General features: G+C 47.4%; 1 protein-coding gene across 1 annotated transcript in view; it reads left to right on the top strand.

Moving 5' to 3' along the window:
- Positions 1-17,490, top strand: part of LIAT1 (ligand of ATE1) — a 38,447-nt gene extending 20,957 nt beyond the window's left edge. The window contains exon 2 of the mRNA XM_069226382.1: positions 15,496-17,490. Within this exon, the coding sequence (XP_069082483.1) occupies positions 15,496-16,025 (530 nt within the window). The 3' untranslated portion in view covers positions 16,026-17,490. The remainder of the gene's footprint in view (positions 1-15,495) is intronic.
- The last annotated feature ends 9,118 nt before the right edge of the window (positions 17,491-26,608 follow it).

Genomic DNA, 26,608 nt, shown 5'->3' with positions numbered 1-26,608 from the left:
TATGGTTACCCATTCCTTATCAATAAAAGGCTTCCCCCTGTCACCCTCCCAGCGTGCCCGGAGAGCCACAAATGGTCCAGATGTATGTAGCCACAGAGAATCTGCTAACCGGTGTACTATATGCCTTCCTTTGCCAAAGTCATACATATATTGTAGTGTGTCTGGGGTTCCACCGTGATGTCGCCCCATGCATGCTGCAAGGCCCGTCTGAGGGAGCGGTATAGTAGAAAAGTGCCTGGACCCAGTCCAGTAGTCTCCCTCAGTGTGTCATGTGTATGGAGGGTACCATCTGTGTAAAGATATCCCAGGATGTATATTTCTGCTGCATGCTAGTCCGCTAGCTCCGCAGCTGATGTGACACACACCACGGTGTGTTCCCAAGAGCGGTATGGCTGGTGCATAGGGAATAATATCCCTTGTGAGGTAGCAGGATCTATGAAAGCAACAATAGGCTAATTTCAGCAATAGGGGCGCTGCAGACTTAGCACAGGGATGGTATAAATGGAGTAGTTTACATCGTGTCCATGCTGGGCGATCAGTGGCCATGTCCGCTAGCTGTCTCGAAGAGAACCAGCGGGCCACCCACTGTAGCTGCGCAGCCAAGCAATAGTGCTCCAAATTCGGCAATAATAGACCCCCTGAGGATAGTGGAGGATAAAGCTTAGAGAGGGCTACTCGACTGCAGGATGTATTCCAAATTAAACTACGCACATCTCACTCCATGGAACGGAAGAAGGAGGCAAGTATGTATAGAGGTAGGTTCACAAAATAATACAATAGTCTATGCAGCACTATCATCTTAACAAGGGCCACCCTGCCAATGACTGTCAGTGGTAACGTCTTCCAAAACGCCATTTGACGGCATAAGCCTGATGCAGCACTCGTCAGGTTCCCATCAAACATACCCAATTCAATGTGAGATACCTGTACACCTAGGTATTTAAATGTGTTGGGTTGCCATGGGAGGCCGGGTGCTATAGCAGTGAGGCCCGGGTTAGGCACAGTGGGCGCCAACGTGAAAACACATGACTTGGCCCAGTTTACCCGCAGGCCAGACACCTTTGCATGAGTGTTGAACAATGGTATTATATCTCCAGGGAAGTCCTCTAGGTCTCTGATATACACTAGAAGGTCGTCCGCATACAAAGAAACCACATGATTCCCATCCCCCTGCGGTATTCCCCAGGACCGTCCCGCTCTGTGCTGAGCAGCTGCCAGTGGCTCCAACGCAAGTGCAAAAAGCAGGGGAGACGAGGGGCATCCCTGCTGTGTGCCCTTCTTGATGTTAATGGGGGGGCGACAGGAGGCGTCCTGTTTTGGTTCGGGCCGATGGTAACGCATATAACAATTTCACCAACTGTCTGTGCACGAATGGATAGCACCGATCTAGGAAAAGTCTCCTGGTGTATCAACTGGGTGAGCAAAGCTCTGGCTCTATCAGCTTTGGCATGCGTGTTGGCTGAGTGTGCCCTGTAGTTGATGCATCTCAAACGTTCAAGGAGTTCCGAATGAGTTTTACGCACAGCCTGCAGTTGGGGTAAGGCATTGGGGTTCCGTATCACTTCAGACTCATGTTGCAGTAGCTGCCTTCCTATTACGGACACCTCCCAGTCTAACTGCCTGCGCACACCAACATTAAGCCCTATACAGTGACCTCGCTTGCCACTATACTGCCTGAGACGATGCCCTTTCTGCATTAAGTTCAAAGTAGCCAGTAATCTGCTGGCCTGTTGATTCCCAGAATGCCACATCCTCTAATGTTGCAGGCTGCATCTTCCATGTGGGGACAGGGGACTGCACAGTCCCATCCCAGTCTAGCTGGAAGTACTGAGGGTTGTGATCAGAATGAGTATCGCCCAGATAGTCAGTGTGTACGACTGCCGGTATCAGGCCGGCCGTGCAGAGTAGCCTGTCAAGTCGGACATGTAAGCCATGAGTGGCCGAATAAAAGGAATACACCTGTGCTGTAGCATTATAATGATTCCAAACATCCATTAGCTGCCAGCGGTGGAGCCATGTCACTAGAGCGTGGGCATTTGATATAGCAGTTGTACGCTCCAGTGGTGGAAATTACATAAGTACGGGTCTAATACACAATTAAAATCCCCTCCAATTAGCCAGGAAACATTGCTCCATAGTGCCAGCAACCAGTTCAGCGCATTGAAAAAGGGAGTTTGATCGACATTGGGAGCATAGCTATTACCAAGGAGAACATGCCTGCGGTTCAGCTTACCACGAAGAAACACATACCGGCCATCAGCTTCAGTGACCTGCTCTAGCAGATCAAACGGGACCCCTGGTCAGATCCATATAATGACTCCCCATGCATAGGATGAGTAACTCTTGGAATATACCTGCCCACACCATTTTCTTCTCAGCGATTTGCCTCTGAACTCGTTAGGTGTGACTCTTGCAATAAAGAACTATGGGCATTACAGCGCTTCAAGTAGGAATATACAGCGTATCGACGCGCTGGGGTGTGCATGCCATGGATATTCCATGTTATAACATTAAAAGGTGTCCTCATGCAGGGGAACTACAGGAGGAGGGGTTGCGCATATGTGCCATGCAGCTGGAATTGTTAGTGACCTGCGTGAGGAAGCAGAGCAACGCTGAGTAGGTAACGTCATAATTTGCCTAGGTGAATGGGTAGGTAACAACCATCAACACAGTGTAACCGTCACATAGTGAATACCAAGAGAGCAGCACACTAGAACACGTGGCCACCCAAACCAAATGATAACAACTAAGGCAAAAATAGTTGGCCTCACAATAGGGGGGTGATCAATTGAAAGCTCACAGCGTGTAGTTATAGAGGGACCGCACTGGATGCCACTTAACACGTAGACCAGTGCTCACGACCATATAAGGATCATTCTACATCAGCAACAGCTATACTTGTATGTAAAAAGACATGAATATAACAGGTAAAGTTAGATGATAGTGTCTGACGTCTGTGGAGTGATATCCGGAGGGTCGCGCGGGCTTTGGGCAGATGGCCAAGTAACAACAGAGCTCTCTCCATCTGAGTAAATGGAGCCCGGCATGCCCGGACTGGAGAGCGCCGCCGCACGGCATTGCTCCGCTCCCAGATTCTCTGCTCTAAATCCGGGACCGCCGGAAGGCTCACACCTGGATGTGTCTTCCTCTTGCGCTGCCCTTTTTTCGGCTCTGCCTGCCCGGACCCCATCGGGTGGTCGGCTCCGCTGTTTGGGTCCTCAATCCAGCACAATGCCTCTTCAGGAGTAGCAAAGAAGTGTGTGGTGCCAGCAGCCACCACACGGAGTCTGGCTGGTAAAAGGAGAGAATACACCCATTCCAGATCCCGAAGACGTCGCTTAACTGCCAGGAAGTTATTGCGTTGTTTTTGTACCGCAATCATGTAGTCGGGGAAAAAACATCACTTTGGCGCTATCCACTCGCACATCTGCCAGTGAGCGAGACTCTTAACACCATGTCTCTATCGCGGTAGTGAAGGAAACGTATCACCATCGGCCGTGGGGCAGCACCCGCTGGGGGACACTGTGCCGGCACTCTATGCGCTTGTTCAATGGAGGGAAAAACGGGAAGGTGCTTCTGAGGGGAGAATAGCGTGTAGCCAGGTGTTGGTGTACTGTACAGGGTCAGGGCCCTCGACGCCCTCCGGTAGGCCCACCAAGCGGACATTGTTCCTACGGGATCTGCCTTCTGTACATCTTCTGCGTGCTGCTCCAACACTCTAACTCGGTCCGCCAGCTGCTGCATAGTGGTGTCCAGCTTATCCGCTCTGGGCGGCAGTGTTGTGGCAGTTTGCTCAACCAATGTCACTCTCTCTGCCAGTTTTTTATGATCTGCGTGCAATAGACCCAAGTCTGATGGCATAGTGTCTATTATGGACTCAAGGGAGGGTCTGTGTGCCGTCAATGGCCAACAACACAACATCTAGTTTGTCCTCCAGGGTACTGGGGAGCTCCGGATTAGCCATGGCTGCCGTTGACTGTGGTGGAGACCCTCGATGCTGCGACGCCGGCTGCTGCCCCCCTGTCCGTTGGCGACCCATAGTCCACAGTGCAGCGCTGTCCACAAATCAGTGAGTCAGTACAATGGGTCCCGCCCTTTCTCGCCTGTGCCTGGGGGGCCGCAGCACAGGACCTTTTGCGTGGCCACAGGGTTAGGAGGTTCGTCCCACTGATAACACCCTCCACTGGCCAGAGTTAAAGATGGAGATGGTGCACTCCCTCCAGGAGTGATTAACCAAAGTGCCTTCCAGAGCCTATCTCTCTAAGAACAGCACATCCGGTTTGCCGACAAGCCTCGGGGCCCCAGCACATGCAGCTGCTGTTAGTCGTGCTCGTTCAGTGGGGCATATCTAATGAGTGCATCATTTCTTTCAGCGTCTCAAGTCCGCTATTGCTCAGCCGTGTCGCAGAGTGGATCAGGGCCGTCGTGGCAGTGCCAGTTCTGGGCACACATCTCCTGTGCGTAGCCTCTCCTCTGAGGGGCAGCGCCGCCATGAGCCCTGCAGCTCACCACTTCCACAATCGCTCCCCCACCAGAGTGACTGCTCCGCGAGGTTTGGCCTCGGTCCCCAGCAGTCATCCAGGGGGAAATGTGCATCGGATGCCAGTGGCACAGTCCCCCATCACTGCTGATGATGTCTATCAGCGCATGAATCAGCAGTGGTTTGCAGGAGAAATGAGTGGTGGTGCGGAGCTCCTCTTTCAGGCGCCCGCCATGTTTGCTCCGCAAGCCACCCCCAGCACCTATCCCCCCTCATACTGAATCCCCGCTTGTACAAGCATACCCACTCATCACTGCACAGACACCCACACATCTGAATGATCAATCTCACCTATAGCTACCCAGCTCCGACCATTTGTGCATCCCTCTCATGTTCGTTTAGTCCTTATCCCCACATGACACTGACACTTAGCAACTGGCATCCATCTCCACTTCATCCAACCACCACCACGAAGGCCATCTAACACAACCCCGCTGAAGAAACACGTCACCTGACTTCACTCCTGTACACTGCACCTTGTACTCCTTTCTGCCTTGCACATCTGCACAATATAATCTCCCACCCATCAACACTACACACCACACATCTTCCCACCCTCCCTCCGAACTCCATTTTCCACAGCTCACCACTTAGAACACAAACTAGATCTTCTCTACTCAAAATTCTTCAGACTAATTGACACTATATCCCATTTAAGCTCTAGACTATCTGCTCTCTTTGACTCTCCGCTCCCTGAATTGAAGCCAGAGTATCCCTGGTGTTCAATTCCGAGGAGTAGCTGTCTACCTTGCCTCAAAAGATTCACACACATTCTCTCTCAAGCTGACACTGTCGACCTACTTGCAAGTTACAGCACCCCGATACCCCCAGCCTTCTCTACCTCCTATACTCTCACTACCACCACCTCTGTAGACCGCACCATCCAACACACATTTCAGACTATTTCCTTGACTTGTCCTAAGAACCAGATATGCCCAAAGCAGTCGCCAGCTAACAGGAACATTCTTCTTTTCCTAACATACCTAAAACCCATAGAACGTCTCATACCAAATCATTTACCTGAGTTCTACACTGTATGCCCCACAGATCTCTTAATTCTTAAATAGACTTGGCTAAATGACACATCCCATATAACTTTTGATCTTCTGCTTTCTCCAAATTATGCCATCAGAAAGGACTGGGTAATCAGAGGCAGGGGAGGCACTGCAGCCATCTTCAGAGACTTCTGCAATGCAGGGAAATATCCAATAGCTCTTCTTCCACATTCAAATGTTTTACTCTGGATCTGTGCGGTCCACATTATCCCCCTTTCATAATTCAGTCTGCCATTTACCTTGTGATAACATAGCCTTTCTTGAGGAATGCATCAAACTTGTTAATGACAAAATTCACTTTCTGGGTGACTTTAATTTTCACTGGGCCACCACAGAAGAGTCTACAGTGAACTGCTTTGCCTCCTCTCTCTCCTACAGTGATCTGACCGAGATAACCTAAATACAACACATACAAAGGCTCCATGCTTGACTTAATTATCTCCAAGGAAGACCTTTTCCTAATGGAAAAATCTATACCAGTAGAATGATCCTTTCTTTTCCTTATTCCCTTCACCCTATGACTCTCTAATACAGTGACAATGTGCCAACCAAAAAGAGCAATTACCTGGTGTCAAGATACCAGTAATCTGAACTTCAGAATACTCAGCAACACTGCAGCGAAAGTACTTCCTTTCATTGGTTCCATCACAGATATCAATGATTTGACCTTCCAAAGTCTTGAATGTCTCACTGATCTGCTTGATGATGTTGCTTCATTTCAAAGCAAAAAAGAAGTGACCTAAACCATCAGCCCCATGGTTCAACAAGGCGTTATATGAGGAAAGGAAAGCCTTAAGAATTCTAGATAAGAAATGGAGACAGTTGTTCACCACCACTAACCTCAAGTGTCTCCAAAAGGCTAGGTCCCTGTACAAAACATATATATTTTGTGCAATAGGACCATACCTTCGGATCGACTAAGCCAAGAACCGACTGAAGCATCTATATGATCTGGTCAAAACTGCCAATAGCCCCTCCACTTTCCACATACATCAAATTTGATGACCCACCAAGGAAAGCAAAAGATTTACTACAGTTCTTTGATTCAAAAGTAAAATGACTTCTATGGAAAGACATCCACCCTCCCCAAACACAGTTGACAAATATTTAACATCATTACAGAGAACAAATTACCCAGAATCATCATAAAAACTAAACTCTCAAACCACTTTGTGAATCCAAGTGAGGGTAACATTGCCAAAGACCTTTATACTCACACACTCCTCTACTGGACTATATTAGTGAATCTCTCCCTCAGTCAAGGAACATTTCCTGATGGCCTCCAAACTGGACAAGTTGCCCCTCTGCTCAAAAAACCCTCCACAGATACTAATGATCTCAACAGTTATCACCCAATCTCCAACCTGTCTTTGCTCACAAAAAATAATTGAAGGGTGTTTTTAGCAGAGAGGCTTAGCCAACAAATCAAAGATGGCACCCTCCTAGACAAATGCCAGTCCGGTTTCAATCAGGGCTACAGCACAGACACAGATTTATATAGGTGGTCAATGATGCACATTGAATCCTAGACTCAAGCAATTCCTGCCTTGTCTCCTGATTCTTCTTGACCTATCATTTGACTTTGACACCATCGACCAGCCCATGCTCCTAGACATGCTCAAAAATCGAATTGGCACCAAAGGCATGGTCCTTAAATGGTTTGAATCATTCCTCCTGGGCAGATCACGGAGGACAGAAATTGATGACTCTTTCAACATTGATGACAGTTGAGCCAGGGGTCCCCCAAGGATCTATCCCCGCCCCAACCCTATTCAACCACTACATCGAGCCACTTGGAGTCCACCTTAAGAAAGCAGTGATTTTCTATCATTAATATGGCAATGAGACTAAAGGTCTCCTCACCAAACGACATCTCACGCATTGCCATCACCATAAACTCCGTTTAAAACGCAGTGACTTCTCATCACCTAAAACGAATTCCTTCCAAAACTGAATCTCTCCTCATCTCCCCTTCAAAATTAACGCTTCTATTACAATCCCAGATGGACACACTTAACATGCTCAACAGTAAACCCATTGTTGACAGTGCCAAATCCCTAGGAGTCATCATAGACAAGAAGTTCAACTTGCAGTCTCAAATCAGCATGATGCGTGCTATCAACTAGGTCTTTTCCTGGGAATTCCAGGTCTGAAATCTCTTGCTCATACACTGGTGCTTTCCCGAATTGACTATGCTAACTCTTTTGACTGATCGCCCGAAAAATCATCTAACCCCACTAAAATCGGTCCTGCGCTTGGAAGCACACTTCATCTAATGGGCCAAAAGGAATCGCCACATCACACCTATGCTGGTCTCTCTTTGCTGGTTGCCCATTAAAGCCAGGGTTGTATACAAGACTGTTTGCATCACTTATAAAGTCCTACACACATCCACTCCCTGTTACAGGACTGACAAACTCAAAGAAGGTCCCAGGACGTTCTAGACCACCCCAAAATCCTGAAGCTTTGCTGCTAGAACACCCCAACCTCTAAAAAGAAGCAACTCCTGCCACAATCCTTCAGGTGTAGCGCAACCAGAATTTTTAACTCACTACTTCCAAACCTTTGCACTACCACCTTGCTAGTGATCTTCAAAACAGAACTGAAAGCCCTGTCTTTCAATAATACTTTAGGTATGACACTGCAGGCAATCCCAGCGCCTTGAGACCCTCACGCGTGAGTAGCGCGCTCTATAACTTTTTTTGATTGATTGATTGAATCCCCCTTCATTGAGAACATGTTCACTCACCCTTTAAATGATCGGTACCCACAAACATTTTCCCATGGCCAAAAAGTATGGTATGTGGTGTGCCCAAGGTCCTCACTGATGCCAGCTGGGTGGAAGTGAGACTTGGGAGCGGAGGGGGGTATTGTATTGGTGTAGGAGAAGAGAAGCATCTACATGATGTGGACACTAAGTCATGGAGTTATTTTGAGGGCTCCTTTTTATGCTGCCCTCTAAATGACGCACTTGTCTCTAGATTCGACAATAGTGTTAGGCTGTATCTGTATCACCATCCCCCCGCCCCCTTCACCTTGTGGTACTGCTTGCCATTACTTAATTTGTAGAGTCAAGTGTAAAAAGGATCAACTTTATTACTGAATTGGAATGAAATAGAGTTGCACATTGTGAAACCAGAAAACATGCAATCAATCCTGGCTACCCCACTTAACCAAATTGTGTGACCCTAGGCAGTGGTTTTATTTTACTTTGCCACCTCTTTCTTCATTATCACATACAAAAGCACCTTGCAATAGATTGGTTTAATATGTGCGCTGCACAAAACATTATTTTCTGCTTTGAACATCACTGTTCACTGTTTTGAACGGAACTGAAAGCCCTCTTTCTTCAGTGATACTTTAGCTAAGACACTGCAGCCAATTCCCCTCCATTGAGAACATGTTTTCTCCCCTCTTGGCACAGAACTACACTACCACCACTTCATCAGGTGCTTACAAATGTTTCACTTCTGTATTACTTGTTTCCTTTTTCTACAACGATTTACCATTTTGCAATTCTAGAGTTTATATTACTATAGTAATAGGTCATTCTTGAACCTTCTGTAACACTATGTAACGACATATGTCAACTGCAAAGTGCTCTGGCACCTTTTTAGTAATGTGTACACTATGGAAAAATTTAAAATAAAGAAATAAAAAGTTTAACAGTAAACTAGGCGCTAGTTTCCTACCAATTGCAGTCCGCTTTGCAGTGCAATGCAGTCCGCTTCGTGCCACTGTCGAGAAAGCACAAAGTACAAGGGCCAGTAGGTTACAGATGCCCTTCAGTTTTAGGAAACACAGAGAATCTGAATTAAGGTGTTGCGAGGAGCTACAAAAGTTTAGTTAAGGAGTTTTGTACGTGCGACCCTTGACCCGAGGGTAGGTCGCTCCCCCTGCCACTGCAGCGCCACCAGCCCAGGCTCCTGACACCTCCCAGCAAGACCTGCTAAAACCGTAAGTACTCCCCCCCCCCCCCCCCCCCCGCCCAGCCCCTCGCCCAGCCCCGTGCTACTCGCCTCTCTTTCCCTGTACCTCTGTCTTCTGCCTTCCGCTCTCTCCTCCAACCTCTTCCCGCACCTCTGCTGTCCATTTCCCTTCGCTCTCTGCTCCTCTTCTGCAGCCCACTTGCTGCGTGTTCTTCTCTTCCTCGGCCCGCTCCTCTTCCTCACCGCGTTCTCTTCCTGCTTTGCTCTTTATCTGTGTTCTTCTTTTCTCCTCTGCACCCCGACCTGCGTGTTCTTTCTTCTTTCTTCATCTGTGTTCTTCTTCTTTTCTCCTCTTCCTCACCGCGTTCTCTTCCTGATTTGCTCTTCATCTGTGTTCTTCTTTTCTCCTCTGCACCCCGACCTGTGTGTTCTTCTCCTCTTCTGTACTTTTCTCTGCGTGTTCCTTTTTCTTCCTCTGTGGCCTCTCCTCATCTTCTGGACGCTCCCCTCCTCTGCTTCTCTGGTCTCTCCTCTTCTTCTTGACTCTTCTTCTTGACTCTTCTCTCTTCTTCTGGACTCTTCTTCTCGACTCTTCTCTCTTCTCTCTTGATTCTTCTTGACTCTTCTCTCCTCTTCTTCTGGACTCTTCTCTCTTCTCCCTTGACTCTTCTCTCCTCTCTCTTGACTCTTCTCTCTCCTCCTCTTCCGTTCCTCCTGACTCCCCTCCTCCTCTGTAATCCCCCCTCCCCTATCTTTTCTCCCCTCCACTCTACCTGACCCCCGCCCCCACCCTCCGCTTTCCCGCCGCCACCTCCTGCTCGGCCCCGCCCCCCCTCCTCCCTCTTATGGCGGCCGCTGCGCGGCAGAGTCAGCGACCTTTGACCCGAGGGTAGGTCGCTCCCCCTGCTGCTGCAGCTCCACCAGCCCAGGCTCCTGACACCTCCCAGCAAGACCTGCTAAAACCGTAAGTACAATCCCCGCCCAGCCCCGCGCTACTCACCTCTCTTTCCCTGTACCTCTGTCTTCTGCCTTCCGCTCTCTCCTCCAACCTCTCCCCGCACCTCTGCTGTCCATTTCCCTTCGCTCTCTGCTCCTCTTCTGCAGCCCACTTGCTGCGTGTTCTGCTCTTCCTCGGCCCCGCTCCTCTTCCTCACCGCGTTCTCTTCCTGCTTTGCTCTTCATCTGTGTTCTTCTTTTCTCCTCTGCTCCCCGACCTGCGTGTTCTTTCTTCTTTCTTCATCTGTGTTCTTCTTTTCTCCTCTTCCTCACCGCGTTCTCTTCCTGCTTTGCTCTTCATCTGTGTTCTTCTTTTCTCCTCTGCACCCCGACTTGCGTGTTCTTTCTTCTTTCTTCATCTGTGTTCTTCTTCTTTTCTCCTCTTCCTCACCGCGTTCTCTTCCTGATTTGCTCTTCATCTGTGTTCTTCTTTTCTCCTCTGCACCCGACCTGTGTGTTCTTCTCCTCTTCTATACTTTTCTCTGTGTTCCTTTTTCTTCCTCTGTGGCCTCTCCTCATCTTCTGGACGCTTCCCTCCTCTGCTTCTCTGGTCTCTCCTCTTCTGCCTGACTCTTCTTCTTGACTCTTCTCTCTTCTCTCTTGACTCTTCTCTACTCTTCTTCTTGGCTCTTCTCTCTTCTCTCTTGACTCTTCTCTCTTCTCTCTTGGCTCTTCTCTCCTCCTCTTCTGGACTCTTCTCTCTTCTCCCTTGACTCTTCTCTCTTCTCCCTTGACTCTTCTCTCTTCTCCCTTGACTCTTCTCTCCTCTCCTCTCTCTTGGCTCTTCTCTCTCCTCCTCTTCAGTTCTTCCTGACTCCCCTCCTCCTCTGTAAGTCCCCCTCCCCTATCTTTTCTCCCCTCCACTCTACCTGACCCTCCGCTTTCCCGCCGCCACCTCCTGCTCGGCCCCGCCCCCCCGCTCCCATTCGGCGCCCCCAGCTGACCCCTCCTCCCTCTTATTGAGGCCGCTGCGCGGCCGCGCCCCTGGCGCACCAAAGGCAAGCCCGTCTGTGCCTGGACCGCGCCCAGCGCCACGACCCCTGGCCCCCCAGCACTCCCAAACTCCACAGCACCGCTACAACCCCAACACCCTCCACGCCCTCAACCCGGGGCGCTCCAGAACCTGCTTCCAAGCCAACCCTAAACGCACCCATGGACCCTTTGCATGCCTCACCTGCAAACTCACCTTCCACTGCGAAACCACCCCGCCCGCCAGCCCACGCGCCAACAACCACCTCAAATGCATCCTGATCAACGCACGCTCCGTCCACAAGCACGCCATTGAACTATGGGACCTCCTGGACTCCACCGGACGTCGCCTTCATCACTGAGACCTGGATGAACGCCTCTTCGACCCCCGACATCGCCATAGCCATCCCCGACGGCTACAAGATCTCCAGGAGAGACCGCACCAACCAAATCGGTGGAGGAATCGCCATCGTCTTCAAGGACTCCATCAACGTCACCACCTCCACCGAAGACACCCCCCTCGCCGCCAAACACCTGCACTTCCAGATCCACACCGACCCCAGGACCACCCTCAGAGGAACTCTCCTCTACAGACCCCCTGGACCACGCGCCCTCTTCAGCGAATCTATCACCGACTTCATCTCCCCGCACGCCCTTGCCTCGCCGGACTACATCCTCCTCGGTGACCTCAACTTCCACCTGGAACAGAACAACGACCCTAACACCACCGCCCTGCTCGACAACCTCGCCAACCTCGGTCTCAAGCAACTGGTGAACACCCCCACCCACATCGCCGGACACACGCTCGACCCCATCTTCTCCGCCAGCAACCACGTATCCTTCAGCCACTCCTCCGTAATACACTGGACCGACCACAGATGTGTCCACTTCACCTTCCAATGCGAGACTCTCCACCTCCGCACACAACCCATCCCACTCAGACATTGGAACAAAATCCCCACGGAACAGCTTCTCTCCACTCTCAGCGACAACCAACCCACCTTCTCCACCGACCCCAACGACGCAGCCCTCAGCCTCACGCATTGGATCACCAACTGCGCAGACAACCTCACATCCCTCAGACGCCTCCCAAGACCGACCAACACCAGGAAACCTCTTTGGTTCACAGACACCCTCAAGGAGTCTAAAAAAACCTGCCGCACCCTCGAGAAAGCCTGGTGCAAGGACCACACCGCAGAAAACATGTCTGCCCTCAGAAACGCCACCCGCGAACACCACCAACTGATCCGCGCCACCAAAAGAACTTCCTTCACAGACAGACTGGACAAAAACACTCACAACAGCAAAGAACTCTTCAACATTGTCAAAGAGCTCTCCAATCCTAACGCCAACACCATCACGCCCTCACAAGACCTCTGAAACTCCCTCGCCACCTTCTTCCATCGTAAGATCACCAACCTACACGACAGCTTCGGACACCAGACCCAGCCAACCACCACTGAACCTACAACCCCAGCCATCACCCTCAACGCTTGGACTCACATCAGCACGGAAGAGTCCAAAGCTACCATGAACTCCATCCACTCCGGTGCCCCCTCGCACCCCTGCCCACACTTCATCTTCAACAAAGCCGACGACATCATCGCCCCGCATCTCCAGACCATCATCAACAGCTCGTTTGCTTCTGCCACCTTCCCAGAGAGCTGGAAACACGCAGAAGTCAACGCCCTACTGAAGAAACCTACGGCGGACCCCAGCAACCTGAAGAACTTCCGCCCCATCTCGCTCCTCCCCTTCCCTGCCAAAGTCATAGAGAAGACCGTCAACAAGCAACTTACCAACTTCCTTGAAGACAACAACCTACTCGACCCCTCTCGGTCCGGATTCCGAGCCAATCACAGCACAGAAACCACCCTCATCTCAGTCACAGACGACATCAGAACTCTGATGGACACCGGAGAAACAGTCGCCCTCATCCTCCTCGACCTCTCGGCTGCCTTCGACACCGTCTGCCACCAAACCCTAATATCCCGCCTCCGCTCCACTGGTATCCAAGGACAGGCCCTGGACTGGATCACCTCTTTCCTCTCCAACCGCTCCCAAAGAGTCTACCTCCCACCGTTCCGCTCAGACCCCACTGAGATCATCTGCGGCGTCCCACAAGGCTCCTCGCTCAGCCCGACTCTCTTCAATGTCCACATGAGCCCCCTCGCCGACATTGTACGCAAACACAACATCAACATCACCTCCTACGCCGACGACACTCAGCTGATACTCTCCCTCACCAAGGACCCCACCAGCGCCAAGACCAACCTGCAAGATGGAATGAAAGACATCGCAGAATGGATGAAACTCAGCCGTCTGAAACTGAACTCAGACAAAACGGAAGTCCTCATCCTTGGAATCACCCCTTCCGCCTGGGACGACTCTTGGTGGCCCACGGCCCTTGGCACCGCACCAACCCTCTCAGACCACGCACGCAACCTCGGTTTCATCCTGGACCCACTTCTCACCATGACCAAACAAGTCAACGCCGTATCATCTTCCTGCTTCCTCACCCTCTGCATGCTCCGAAAGATCTTCCGTTGGATCCCCGTCAACACCAGAAAGACTGTGACCCACGCCCTCGTCATGAGCCGCCTGGACTACGGAAACACCCTATACGCAGGAACCACCGCTAAACTCCAGAAACGTCTGCAGCGAATACAAAAAGCCTCCGCCCGCCTCGTCCTCGACATACCCCGCAACAGCCACATCTCCGCCCACCTGAGACACCTTCACTGGCTTCCCGTCAACAAAAGGATCATCTTCCGGCTCCTCACCCACGCACACAAAGCTCTCCACAACAAGGGACCCGAATACCTCAACCGCTGCCTCAGTTTCTACACGCCCACCCGTCAACTTCGCTCCGCCAACCTCGCACTCGCCGCCGTCCCTCGCATCCGCCGCACCACGGCAGGTGGGAAATCCTTCTCCTACCTGGCGGCCAAGACATGGCATTCCCTCCCCACCAACCTCAGGACCACCCAGGACTACCTCGCTTTCCGGAGGCAACTCAAGACCTGGCTCTTCGAGCAGCAGTAACCCCCTCCCCCTAGCGCCTTGAGACCCTCACGGGTGAGTAGCGCGCTTTATAAATGTTTTTGATGATGATGATGATGATGATGATGATACCTGCACTACATCGAGTCTGTTTCATTATTTGAGATCCTATAGGACGTACGATTTTTTTTTTTTATATATATTTTTTTTTTGCAGTTTTATATAGCACAGGTTTGACCCAAAGATATTGGAATTCTGTTACATTACACAAGGCCAGATTCATTTTTTTTTTTTTTTTTTTTTAGGCAGAGAAATTTTGTTATTTGCCCAGAATAACAGGGTGTCAAACCGACATCGAGAAACGAACCTGGCCCCCCAGTTCAAAATCGGCAACTCTGGTTGTTAAGCAGTGCCTCTGGAATTATGCAGCAGGGGACAGTCAAATTATGTGGCAGAGCTGACTAAATAATATAGCTAGAAAAGGCAAATAATGTGACATCATGTGCTATATTTTATGATAGTATTACTTCATTATTTTGCAGTTTTTACACTTGTTAACAATGACTGGGCATAGGTTGCACCTCATTAATACCAGTTAAATACCCTAATATAGCAATAAGCAACAGAAAAGTGACCAGTAAACCTTTGCAAAGGGCCTTTCACTCTGCTGTAACGTGTTGCTGCTTCTTTAGTAACTTTTGAACTGTTTAAACTAGAATCAAACATAGTTGTTAAAATCTGCAGATTATGCAGCAGATAAAGGAATATGTGGCAAATGCAAACCCCTAGTCATGCGAAGAATGCTTAAGCCGCACAATTGCATAATTTGAGTGGCCCTGTCGTTAAGCTGCACCCTCTCCCCTGAGTAAGTTGCTCAATAAAAATGTCTATCAAGAGCTGTACTTATTATACGTTATTATTGACGATCGTTCTCTGCGTGCCATTAGGTACTCGTTCTGTTACTGATGAGATTCATATTGTATTGAACTTTTTTATTCTACAGCGCATAATCAGAAGAGCTGGAAGCAGCCCCCGAAGGCCGCGCCGTCTGAACCTGTTGACAAGGGTTCCTGCACAAAAAAAGCGTCAAGAAGGACCGCAAAGAAGGATGAGAGGAAGGCTTTGTCATCCTCCTCTTCCTCGGCCTCCTCCTCGCACCCTGTCCAGGAGCTTTCCGACCAGATCAACGAGAGCCTCCGCTGGGAAGGGGTCCTGGACGACCCCCTGGCCGAGGAGGAAAGGATCCGCCAGTATAAAGCTAACAGGAGGCGACGCTACTTGTTGGCTGCAAATTCGGGCTCCATGATGGCGGCTAGAATAGCCCAGGAGGCCGTGGAGAATCGCTGCTCGCAGGAACACCGCCCTCAGCTGGTCGCCGACGAGGATTGCCACAGGCTTTACACCAGGAAGGACACGTCCAATGCCTATTTTCTAGGACCTCTGGGTGAGGCAGCCCTGAAGGCCGAAGCGGGCACAAAACTGACGCCTCTGAAATCGCCCTCACTGGGGAAGATATCTCAGGAAGTTATTTGACTGACCTTGTTGCCATTCCAGCTTTATTTAGGCAAAAAGAAAGAAATGGTAGTAATGTTTGGGAATATGATCAACCATTTTGTCATTGCAAATAATGTGCCCTGTCTGTTTTTTTTCTTCTTTTTTTTCTGTCGGTGTAGGACATTGCAGATAATTGGTTAACATACAATGTACCAACGAACAAGTGTTACAAGCCGTGGTTGAAGTGCATAAAAAAATCATAATAACTGTAAACCTTAGTGCAGTGGCGGTGTGGACCGGGCACTAAGGGCAGAATCTGTGAGGCACGGCCTAATGTGTGGCTATAACTATTTCTGAAGTATTGATTGCTGACAATCAAACGTATCTTCAGAATGTGTCAAGTTCTGCTGCAGGTGCATTTACACATTAGGGGTTCTCATTGAGCTGATAATCTCCGGACTCAGACAGGGATCTATGTTATCTGCAGAGTTTTCTGACTGGGATAAGATTTTGTGACCTCTATGGTGGACGTGGATCTCTGCAGTTAGTCCATTAACTAACGAAATTATTTTGCAAGGATTGCAGCAATTGCCCTGCAGACTACATACAGGACAAAACATACAATACCGAATTAATGGATGAATACTGTATATTTCCATGGTTGTCTATCCATATTGATTTATTTTCACCTGTCTCCTCCTATCTTCTCTAGAAACAAACAAGTACGGTTCGGGCAACAGCATTGCAAGCTTCTCACATACAGAGCACAACGTTAATAGGGAACAGCAGTACAAGCTTCATTCACTCTAGTCACACATAAAACTCACCTCTTCTTTACCGAGACTGGTCGAAGTCGCAGAAGTCGAATTTAGGTCAAATGAAGGGGAAAGAAGGGAATTTAAAATATGGTTAGAATGAATTAATGCCTATTCAGTCCAATTCATCTCTGCTGAGGCAACCAATAAGGCCTATTCGAGCTGTACATCGAACCTGTACATAAGTGACACTTATGATAATGACTTTTTCTTTAGAAACTGAAGTGACTTTTGCAGTTCATTTCACATGGACCATAAACCGCACGGTTCTTTGTAAATAATGTCAGGATTTAGACGAGGCCTTGGCAAATGAAACACCCACCAACTATGCCCCTTCTTTCGTACGGCTGTTTCATTCTATAGGCACATCCCACCCCCCCTCATTCAATTGGATTGTGATGTGTAACAAAGGCATACCATGTCTACCTCATTTCACTGGCAATCTCCCCGAAAATAATGAAACTACACCTCGAACAGCATTCAAGATGACGGAACTAGTTAAGAATTTGTTGCCATAATTCCTTGGCAATCTGCGGCCCACAGGTTTTAAAATACCAGGAGGGGCGGCTCTACCTTTCATCCTCTGATGCCGAAGAAATGTGTACCCTTAAAAAACGCACAGACCATATACATTTTTGTTGACTCCTGGAATAGTGATTACCATTAAAAAATGATGTCCTGCATATGTATTTCCACGTGCCCTTTGTTGTGTTTTCATCTTCATACTTGTCGTGTTTTTTTTGTTTTGTTTTTGTGTTTTTTACATGCAAGCTGAGTTTGATGCTTAAGGTATTTTAGGCGACCTGGGCATGTTTAAGGAGAGGTGGTTTAGTGACTAGAATGTCATCAATCAAACCTGGCGTACTCGGGTTATTTATATATATATATATATATATATATATATATATATATATATATATATATTTTTTTTTTTACCCAATTTACAGAAATGTGTGATCCTGGGCAGAGTTGTTACCCCCCCCCCCCCTCCAAACCTTGGGCCAGATTTACAAGAAAGTACTTTTCTTGTGTGCCCCTACTGCCACCTAACAACACCATGGTTGCACCATATTTACAATATGGTGCACCATGGCGCATGTTAAGACAATATCATCCATTTTTTGCCGCTATTGTGGCGCTTTGCTGCACTAACGTCAAAGCTTTTGACGCTAGTGCAGCAAAGTGCATGGAGGACCATTGATTACAATGGGTGCATCACTTAAATCCCTGTTTTGAGTAGGCTTTAAAAATGACACCAAAAATAGTGCAGTGAAATCTTGTAGATTTCACTGCGCCTTTTTTACGGGCCTCCTAATACCGGAATGCCCCCCCCCCTTGCATACATTATGCTTGACGCAGACATAATGTGGCGCAAGGGGTCGCAAGGTAGCGCAATGCATGCATTGTGCCACTTTGTTAATATAGCACAGCAAAAATTGCCTTTTTGTGCCACATTAGCGTTAAAAAAAAAAAAAAAAAAATGATATTAATGAGGCGCTAGGGCCTTTTAAATCTGGCCCCTTGCCTCCTCGTTCTTCAGTGGGTTTAACTGCCATATAAATGGAGGTTTAAACAGGTGTTAATTTCAAGTATCGGCTGTTTCACATTAAAAAAATACTCCCAGAAGCACCAATCCAAACGAATGAAGCGTTTTGCTGATAGCAAAATGCACACCTTGTAATGAAAGATCCAACCACAACGAGTCGCAGATAGTTTTGTATGCAGTCATACAGTCTCTCCCTGTCAGCATTGCTAATCGCCCTACTTAACACAGTTACATGTCTTACCTAAGATGGGCTCCTGTGGAAAAGGTGGAACAGGAGATGGATTTATTTCCTTATTTTTTTGTTTAGTTGTCCCATTTCTGTGCTGGCAATATACAGGCGCACACCCCTTACTCCAGCTCAGCCTCCAGCAAGTCAGAGATAAATCAACATTTCTGAAATTGTTTTAGATTTTTTGGAAAGGTACAGTATTTTTTTCCAGAAAACTAAAAGCTTGGGGGACACTTTCCAGTATTTCAAGCCCACTTCAACTTCTGGGCATTTTGAACAGATTCTGTACATTTTGTCCACTCACCTGATCCTAGTATCTGGGCGAGAGGAACAAATGGCTAACAACCGAAGAAAGAAGGGAATTAAAAAGAAAACAAAAAAATTACTCCACTCTCTCCTCATATTCAGTAAATTAAAATAGCAATAGAAAAACAAAGATAACAAGTGTTTAATTGAGTATAAAAAATAAAAAAAAACTATTAACGCCTACTTTTCCATATAATCTTTTTGCCAGTAAAATGGGCTCTTAACTTCTTTTGTCATATTACCAAATCATGGGAACCACTGGGCTATACCGAGATGCAGATTTACTATTAGCACTCGCGCAGTGCATGGTGGCGCAAAGCGGAGTTGATCCACTTCCACTTGCACAAACACCGGAAGTCGAGGAGTGTTATGACAAAACTCCTTTATGTTCAGAATCACTGGCCGCACTGTAATTTAGTGGGGGTGGAGAAAGTGCGAGAAAGTAGTCTTTCATGCAAACCAAAAGAGCGGGATCTGACTGCATGAAATCCTAATGAAGGAGCCAGTGGAAAAGCATGCGATGTGTATTTACATCAAAGTTGCTCAACTTCTGCTGCTTTCCAGTGGGCGTGGGCAGCTGTCCTCTTATTGAGAATTGTACTGAATGGTTTACTTCGTTTGCATAGCTTATGCAATGCATCCCTGTGTTGCCTGGGCACCATAGCGTAACACTTAAGGGCAGATATACCTACCATTCTTTCATGCAACGTAGCAAGACAACAACCTGCGCTGCTTTGAATGAAAGGGACAGAGCAGAAATGCTCCATATTTACAAAGATATAAAGCATGTCTGCTCTCTCCTTGTGCTGGCGCACTCTGTGGTGCCTAGTGCCAACACAGGCACCCTTGCACCATGGTGCAAGAGTGTCTGTGTTACGAGCAGGATTGCTTTTGTGCAGAAGGGATACCTTCCTGCACAAAAATAATCTTTAGAGACATATTACTCTTTATGTGTGCTGCCTCTGTTTTGTACGTGTACCATTTTGGCGCAGACCCAGGTTTACAAGTCTCTAGAAATCTGGGTTTGCGTCAAAATACATGGGTGAATGCATGTGCAGTGCCGACCTGACGGGGAGCATAGCCTTATGATGAAGCATTTCACCGAACGGTGAGTGAGGGCTCTTACTCCAAAGATTTTGATTTCCAGAGACCTGCGATTTATAGGTACACACCTCTTTGCAATAGAACTGTGTATCTTTTTGATTTATACGTTTATCGGGGGTAGTATACACAGGACCTTGAACATAGTTTCCGAATCTCCTGCCATTTTAGCCCCCCTTCTTTTGCTATTGTTTGATGATTTAGTGCAGCTGCCTAGCTGCGGCGCTTTTTGTTCACCCTGATAAAAATAATATATCTGGTGGTGACCATGTCAGACTTACAAGGTCTCAGCTTTGATGAAAATTTGGTGCAAGCCATTTTACAGACTCTTTCCATATTAGGAGATGATAGCAGTGGTCCTACAGGTGGTTCTAAGGAAGATTGGGCCAAATTATCAGCCCTGAAAAAAGAATTAAGACCGTTCTTCATGGCACTATTATGACAGAGTATCTTAGGGCCAACATCTCACCTAATGGTTTGATTGTCACTACTGTCACTAGGATTTTTCTACAAGATTTACTATTCCAACTTGATTGGGCACAAATTTCATGGAAGTGCACTCGGGACTGGTTGGTTTTGATTATTAATACCTCAAAACGTCTGGCAGACTCCATTACTGTCCAGATTTCTATCATTGAAATGTCTATCAAGACCACAGTTCAACTCTCCCAGTTCAAATCACGTCTAGCAGAGATTAACTTAGAGCTTAACGAGACCAAGAAATACCTGACACAGCAGAAAATCAACAAATTACAGAAAGATATCAAGAGATTCAGTAGAGAGAAAGTCTATCCCTACACCAAAGATGATTATCAATGTGAAGGAGCCCCAGAGACCTCAGATGATTCAGATGTCCCGCAACGGAAACCTCGGGTATTTCACTACAGCTCTAGTTCAGATAAATGGAGCAGTGACGAGGGACAGTGATCCAACCAAAACCGTTTTGTCCCCCTGACACATTTCAATCCTCCGTTTCCTTACCAACATATACCCCCATGGCAACAAGTTCCCATGCCTTTTTTTCAACCCCAGCCACAATACAATTTGATTCCTTTTTTAGGAAGAGGCCGGGGCAGAGGCAGAAACAGAAGAAGAGCCAGAAACGTGCACTGGGCGCATGAAGAACCCCAAATGATCACCAGGAGTCGCAGTGTGGTCACGCAAAAGAAACCTTAGTTGTCAATCTTTCAAATACTCCTCTTTCACCATCTGAGACGGCAGTCCTTGAGAAAGGACTAGGCTTTGTGCCAACCCCTAAGGAAGATCAGTTTTGACTAAATTGCGAGATGACAGCCTTATTCCGGAAGGTCAGGTTGCATTTTTTCTTCAAAGGTCACCCATCACCTGATTGGAGAGGTGACACCAATCTGAGAAATCCCTCTACCTTTATGCCTCCTTCTACTTCGGTCCCCATAGAAGTACTCGCCTTTGAGAAGGCTGTGCGCCATGAAGTACAGCATCTAGAATCACCTCACCCCTTTCAGAATATATCTAAATTGGAAAGGGCAGCTATTCACTCTTTATCCCATAACTCGGATATCACTATCAAACCTGCGGATAAAGGGGGTACGATTGTAGTGCTTGACACGATGTTCTATAGACAAGAGTGCCTCAGACTTCTTAGTGACACCACACACTATGAACGTATATCTACCAACCCCACTCTTGGTTTGCAACGCACGATCTGTGGGATGATAACTGAAGCAGAGTCAGCTGGTTGGATTACTCAACATGAAGCGGAGTTCTTGGATACTAAGAACCCCAGAATACCCTATTTTTATTGTCTTCCTAAGATTCACAAAGGTACACCCCCACCAGGTCGCCCGATTGTGTCAGGGATAGGATCTCTGTTGGAGCCCCTTTCTAAATTTTGTGATTTCTTCTTCCAACATACACTTTGATCTTACTAGAAGATATCGACAAAACGGGTACCACGGACATGTTGATATGCCTAGATGTAGAGACACTGTATACCAATATACCACAAGAGGCGACCTTGACTGCAGTGGAAGACATACTTCAATCTATCACGTGGACCCACAACACTCCTATTAGTTTTATAATGCAGTGTGCCAGTTTGGCCCTTACTGAACAATTTTTCCAATTTGAAGAACAACTTTATCACCAAATACATGATACCTCTATGGGTAGTACCTTTGCGCCGAGTCTTGCCTGTCTGTACATGTACACCTTTGAACAGCGCCATATTCTTGCTCCTACGCAACCTTTTTTTTCTAACATTAGATTGTGGCGACGGTACATAGATGACATTCTGGTGATTTGGAAAGGTGGCGCAGAACAAGCAATTGCCTTTACCAACTGGGTTAACAGTTTAGATGTTCACCTTCGCTTTAGCGCCAATACTTCAAACAAGGAGGTATCCTTCCTTGACTTACGAATCACACTTAGAGATGGTCTTTTACACTCCTCTGTGTTCCACAAACCCACAGATAGGAACAGCCGTTTACTTTACGACCGCCACCACTGTAAAGCCTTGAGAACCAATCTCCCCTTTGGGCAAGTCTTAAGAATAAGATGTAATTGCTCAGAAACAGCTGATTTTCATGCACAGGCAGAGAATTTGTGTTGTAAACTGAAAGAATGCAAATACCCTATTGCGAGTATCAGACGGGCTAAGAAAAGAGCCAGTAACATCCCTAGAGAGACTCTTTTAACTAACACTACACGCGATCAACAATCAAGACTTACTTGTGTGACTACGTTTACTCCTTTAAGTAACCAGATCAAAAAAATCGTGCAGAGACATTGGCTGATTCTTAACAGTGCTGGGGAATCCCTGGAACGTCCTCTATTTGCTTTTAAGAGAACACAGAACATTAGGGACCTGGTGGTTCACACCCGACCGGCACCAAAAAGGTTTTCCAATTCCACAAACACTGGACAATGGTTGGTGGTTAGAGGACATCACCCTTGTGGAGGGTGTAATGTTTGACCTCTGACTACCAGTACGCAGGAACTGGATCGGGGCGAGCCCAAGAAATGGCAATTAAGATCTCATGCCAACTGCAGCACGAAAAACTGCATATATGTGATTACCTGCCCTTGTGATTTGAGATATATAGGCATGACTACTACAATGGCTAAGGTACGAATAAATGAACATCGAAGCACTATTAGGTGTAAAAGGTCCTCTATGAAATTGACTAATCACTACATTAAAAAACATAATACACCCAGTGGCCTTAGATGGGTTATTCTGGAAATTGTAAAGGATAATAGAGACTGTACCAACAGGTTGTTTTGAGAAGGAACAACGTTGTGTTTACAGATTGAAAACACACCTAATTGGGCTCAACAATGAGATTCCGTGGACAAACTTTATCCACAGATAGATATATACCCTTCTTTTTGTACTGTTTCCACTCTTAACCAGATATATCTCTCTTCTGGTCTCTACTTTTACATACTTCACCTGACTATGGTGTTCACAGTGCTTTAACACTGTTTCTATGTTAAAAAATAACTCCAATCTATGGATCATTTCATTTGAATTTGTCTTCTAATTTTCCTATATGAGCCCTCTTGATTTTATTTATTACCCCTTCTTCTTTTCCATGATAATCTCACAGGGGTTGTGGCTCCACCGCAGTGTGTATTTATTTTTCCATTGGGCCTTTTTTGCGAGAGTCTTTCCTCGCTTTCAGTACTTCCCCTGTATTATCCTGCCTCGGACATTTGGTCCTTTTTTTAGTGTTAATCATTCAGACATCTCCTTTAGGCGAGCCCTTTGTGAGAGTCCTTTCTCTCTTTTCATGTTTTTTTTCCTTTTAAGGCTCCGCCCTCAACCTAACCCCCATTGTACCGGGAGCATTGAGAACATGTAGGTGGTGCCGCTATCTGTGGTATTTTCACAAGTAAGTGTTTATATGCCTTTTTCTGTTCCTTTTTTGAGTGGTTTTCTTGTTGTGAGCCCCTTTTACAACCTATAAAACTACGTAATTGTGGTCCCGCCACACGGACCTGACCGGTTTCTAGAGCGCGGTGTGCGCTCCATCTGGACCGCGTCTAGCGGCTTCTTCAGCATGGCGTCTTATTTTGTATATGCAAGGCCGTGGTTGGCGCTTTAACTGTTCTACACTTACGATACTTGACCGTACCTTCAAATTTTTTTTAGAACTCCAGGTCCTCCACGGAGGCAGCTCACAACGCGGCTCGAATGCGGAGCCATGATGGTTATACGTATAAGATGTGATGGCCCTCTACGAGCATATTGCAATCTTGCTGCTTGTTTCGTTCTGGTATCCTCTTTCTGCTCGAGCTTGCTTATTCCGTATCACAGTAGATAATACTAATTGACGTGTATATATATATATATATATATATCTCATTTGTGGAGCTTCAGATACCTCATAAACACAGTCTGCTGGTATTGTAATGCTCGTGGTATCTATATATTTGCTTGAGCAACATAGACGTGTAATCCTCAACTGTATCTTCATAACTCAAATGATAACTAATACGATGGTCACTGGATACCTATTTCTTTCTTCTTTCTATATTTATACATACTTAGACCTTGTCGGACCACGCCAGCTTGGTGCTTTCCCCCGATGGGGCCCATCCTCTAATATACAGAGGGTAAGCACTGTGACATATCTGCCTTTTATGATTTTTAACACTGGATCTGCGTGCACTTCACTGAAGGGAGTTCTCACGAGTGTGCACTTGCTTGCTTATTGTTGACACTATACACACTATGAATGTTTAGTATTTTTTTTTATATATATATATATATATATATATATATATATATATATATATACCTATGTTTTTTGTCCTATTCTGCAGGTTCCAGCTACTATAGATTCCCTATTACGGGCTACCAATGACTTAAGGATTAGGTAGGTGTTACGGTCCTGAAGAATCGCACTAGATCATTCTTTTTGACTAATTAGCGAGAAACATGTTGACCAAGATGTATAAGTAGTACAGGGGATCCTGTGTCTACTTTCACTATACTCCTAATTGTGTTTTAGTGACTACTACGAACATTTTTTGGGGTGTTTAGACATTGTTCTATGCTCTTCCCCCAACTCGTTTTTAATCATGTCAGAGGTCAGACATCTTATTAAAATACGTTTTACCTCTAGTCATTTTTAACTGCTTTTCTTTTTCATACCAATCCTAGATCAGCACTCATTTTGACCGGCTTGTTATCACTTGCAAAAGATCTCCGGCAAAGAGCCCCCTCGTGGGGCCCGTCAGGCATTGCAGTGCCGGCCTGATGAGGAGCATAGCCCTATGATGAAGCAGGACTCTTACTCTGAAGATTTTGATTTCCAGAGACCTGCGATTTATAGGTACATACCTCTTTGCAATGGAACGGTGTAGATCTTTTTGATTTATAACACCCATGTAACACCTACGTGATGCAAAGTACTGCAGAGCTATGCACTGTGATGCATTACTTTTATGTACTAAACCACACAAAGTAATAGTAGATCCCAGTTAAAGATCTGTATTGCCCTGTAAAGACTTGAGTCATGCAAGGGCAACAGACATTTTCAGTAAATCTGCCCCCTATAGTCAAGAAAAACAAATGTTTTAGAGCGACGGATGACATCTTCAGCATGTGGCTCTTGCTAAACCTGCCACTGCCCATGTTTTAGATTGAGCATAGCAGCGCGCAAGTGCTGCGTCTCCGACGTGTTGGTATCTCTGTGGGCTTTTAACCATGCCCACGGCATGCCCATCACTATCACTCGTTTATGGGCTTGCCTTTAACCCCTTCTGTGCCGCGGACGTAGTGGTTACGTCCTGCGGCACAGTGCTGCTGTGCCGAGGACGTAACCACTACGTCCTCGGCACACAGCCCAGAGGGAGCGCTCTCGCTCCCTCTGTGTGCTTCCCTCCCACCCCCCAAAGTCGGGGATGGAAGGGGAAGCCCTTCCCCTTCCACCCCCGACCCCCCCACCCCGCCCATAATGACATCAGCACGCGATCGCGCGCGGACTTCATTATGGGTTCCTCGCCGCACAGGAAGCCATTTGCTTCCTGTGCGGCGACGAGAGAAGAGGTGAGTTCCTCTTCCCGGTGGGTGGGGGGTTGGGGCTAAAGAGGCACCGGGGAAAAGGAAAGGCTTTTCCTTTTCCCCGGTGTCTCTTTGAGCATTCCTGCTGCCCGATCGCATTGCGATCGGGCAGCAGGAATGCCCACTAGACACCAGGGATTTGTTTTCTTCATTGTTTTTTACGGTTTTTGGCACGCGGGGAGCGGCCCCTTGGGCAAGGGTCGTTCCCCTTTAGGGGGGCAATTACTACGGCCATTTCTGCCCCCCTTGGGGGCAGATTGGATACTTTTCAGCCAGATCTGCCCCCAAGGGGGGCAGAAAACACTAGATCACCAGGGATTTTTTTTTTTTTTTGCATTGATGTGTTGGGGGTGCCCCCTTGGGCAAGGGGCGCCCCCCCCAAGGGGGCAGAGAACTGTTGGCCTTTTCTGCCCCCCTTGGGGGCAGATCGGCCTATTTTTTTTTAGGTCCATCTGCCCCCAAGGGGGGCAGAAGCCACTTGGGCACCAGGGATTGTGTGTGTAGTGGATGGGGGGGCGCCCCCTTGGGCAAGGGTCGCTCCCCTTTGGGGGGCATGTCTTTTCGGGCCATTTC

The sequence above is a fragment of the Pleurodeles waltl genome, chromosome 3_1, assembly GCF_031143425.1.
Source record: "Pleurodeles waltl isolate 20211129_DDA chromosome 3_1, aPleWal1.hap1.20221129, whole genome shotgun sequence".
Lineage (NCBI taxonomy): Eukaryota > Metazoa > Chordata > Amphibia > Caudata > Salamandridae > Pleurodeles > Pleurodeles waltl.
This window is presented reverse-complemented; position numbering and strand designations above follow the sequence as displayed.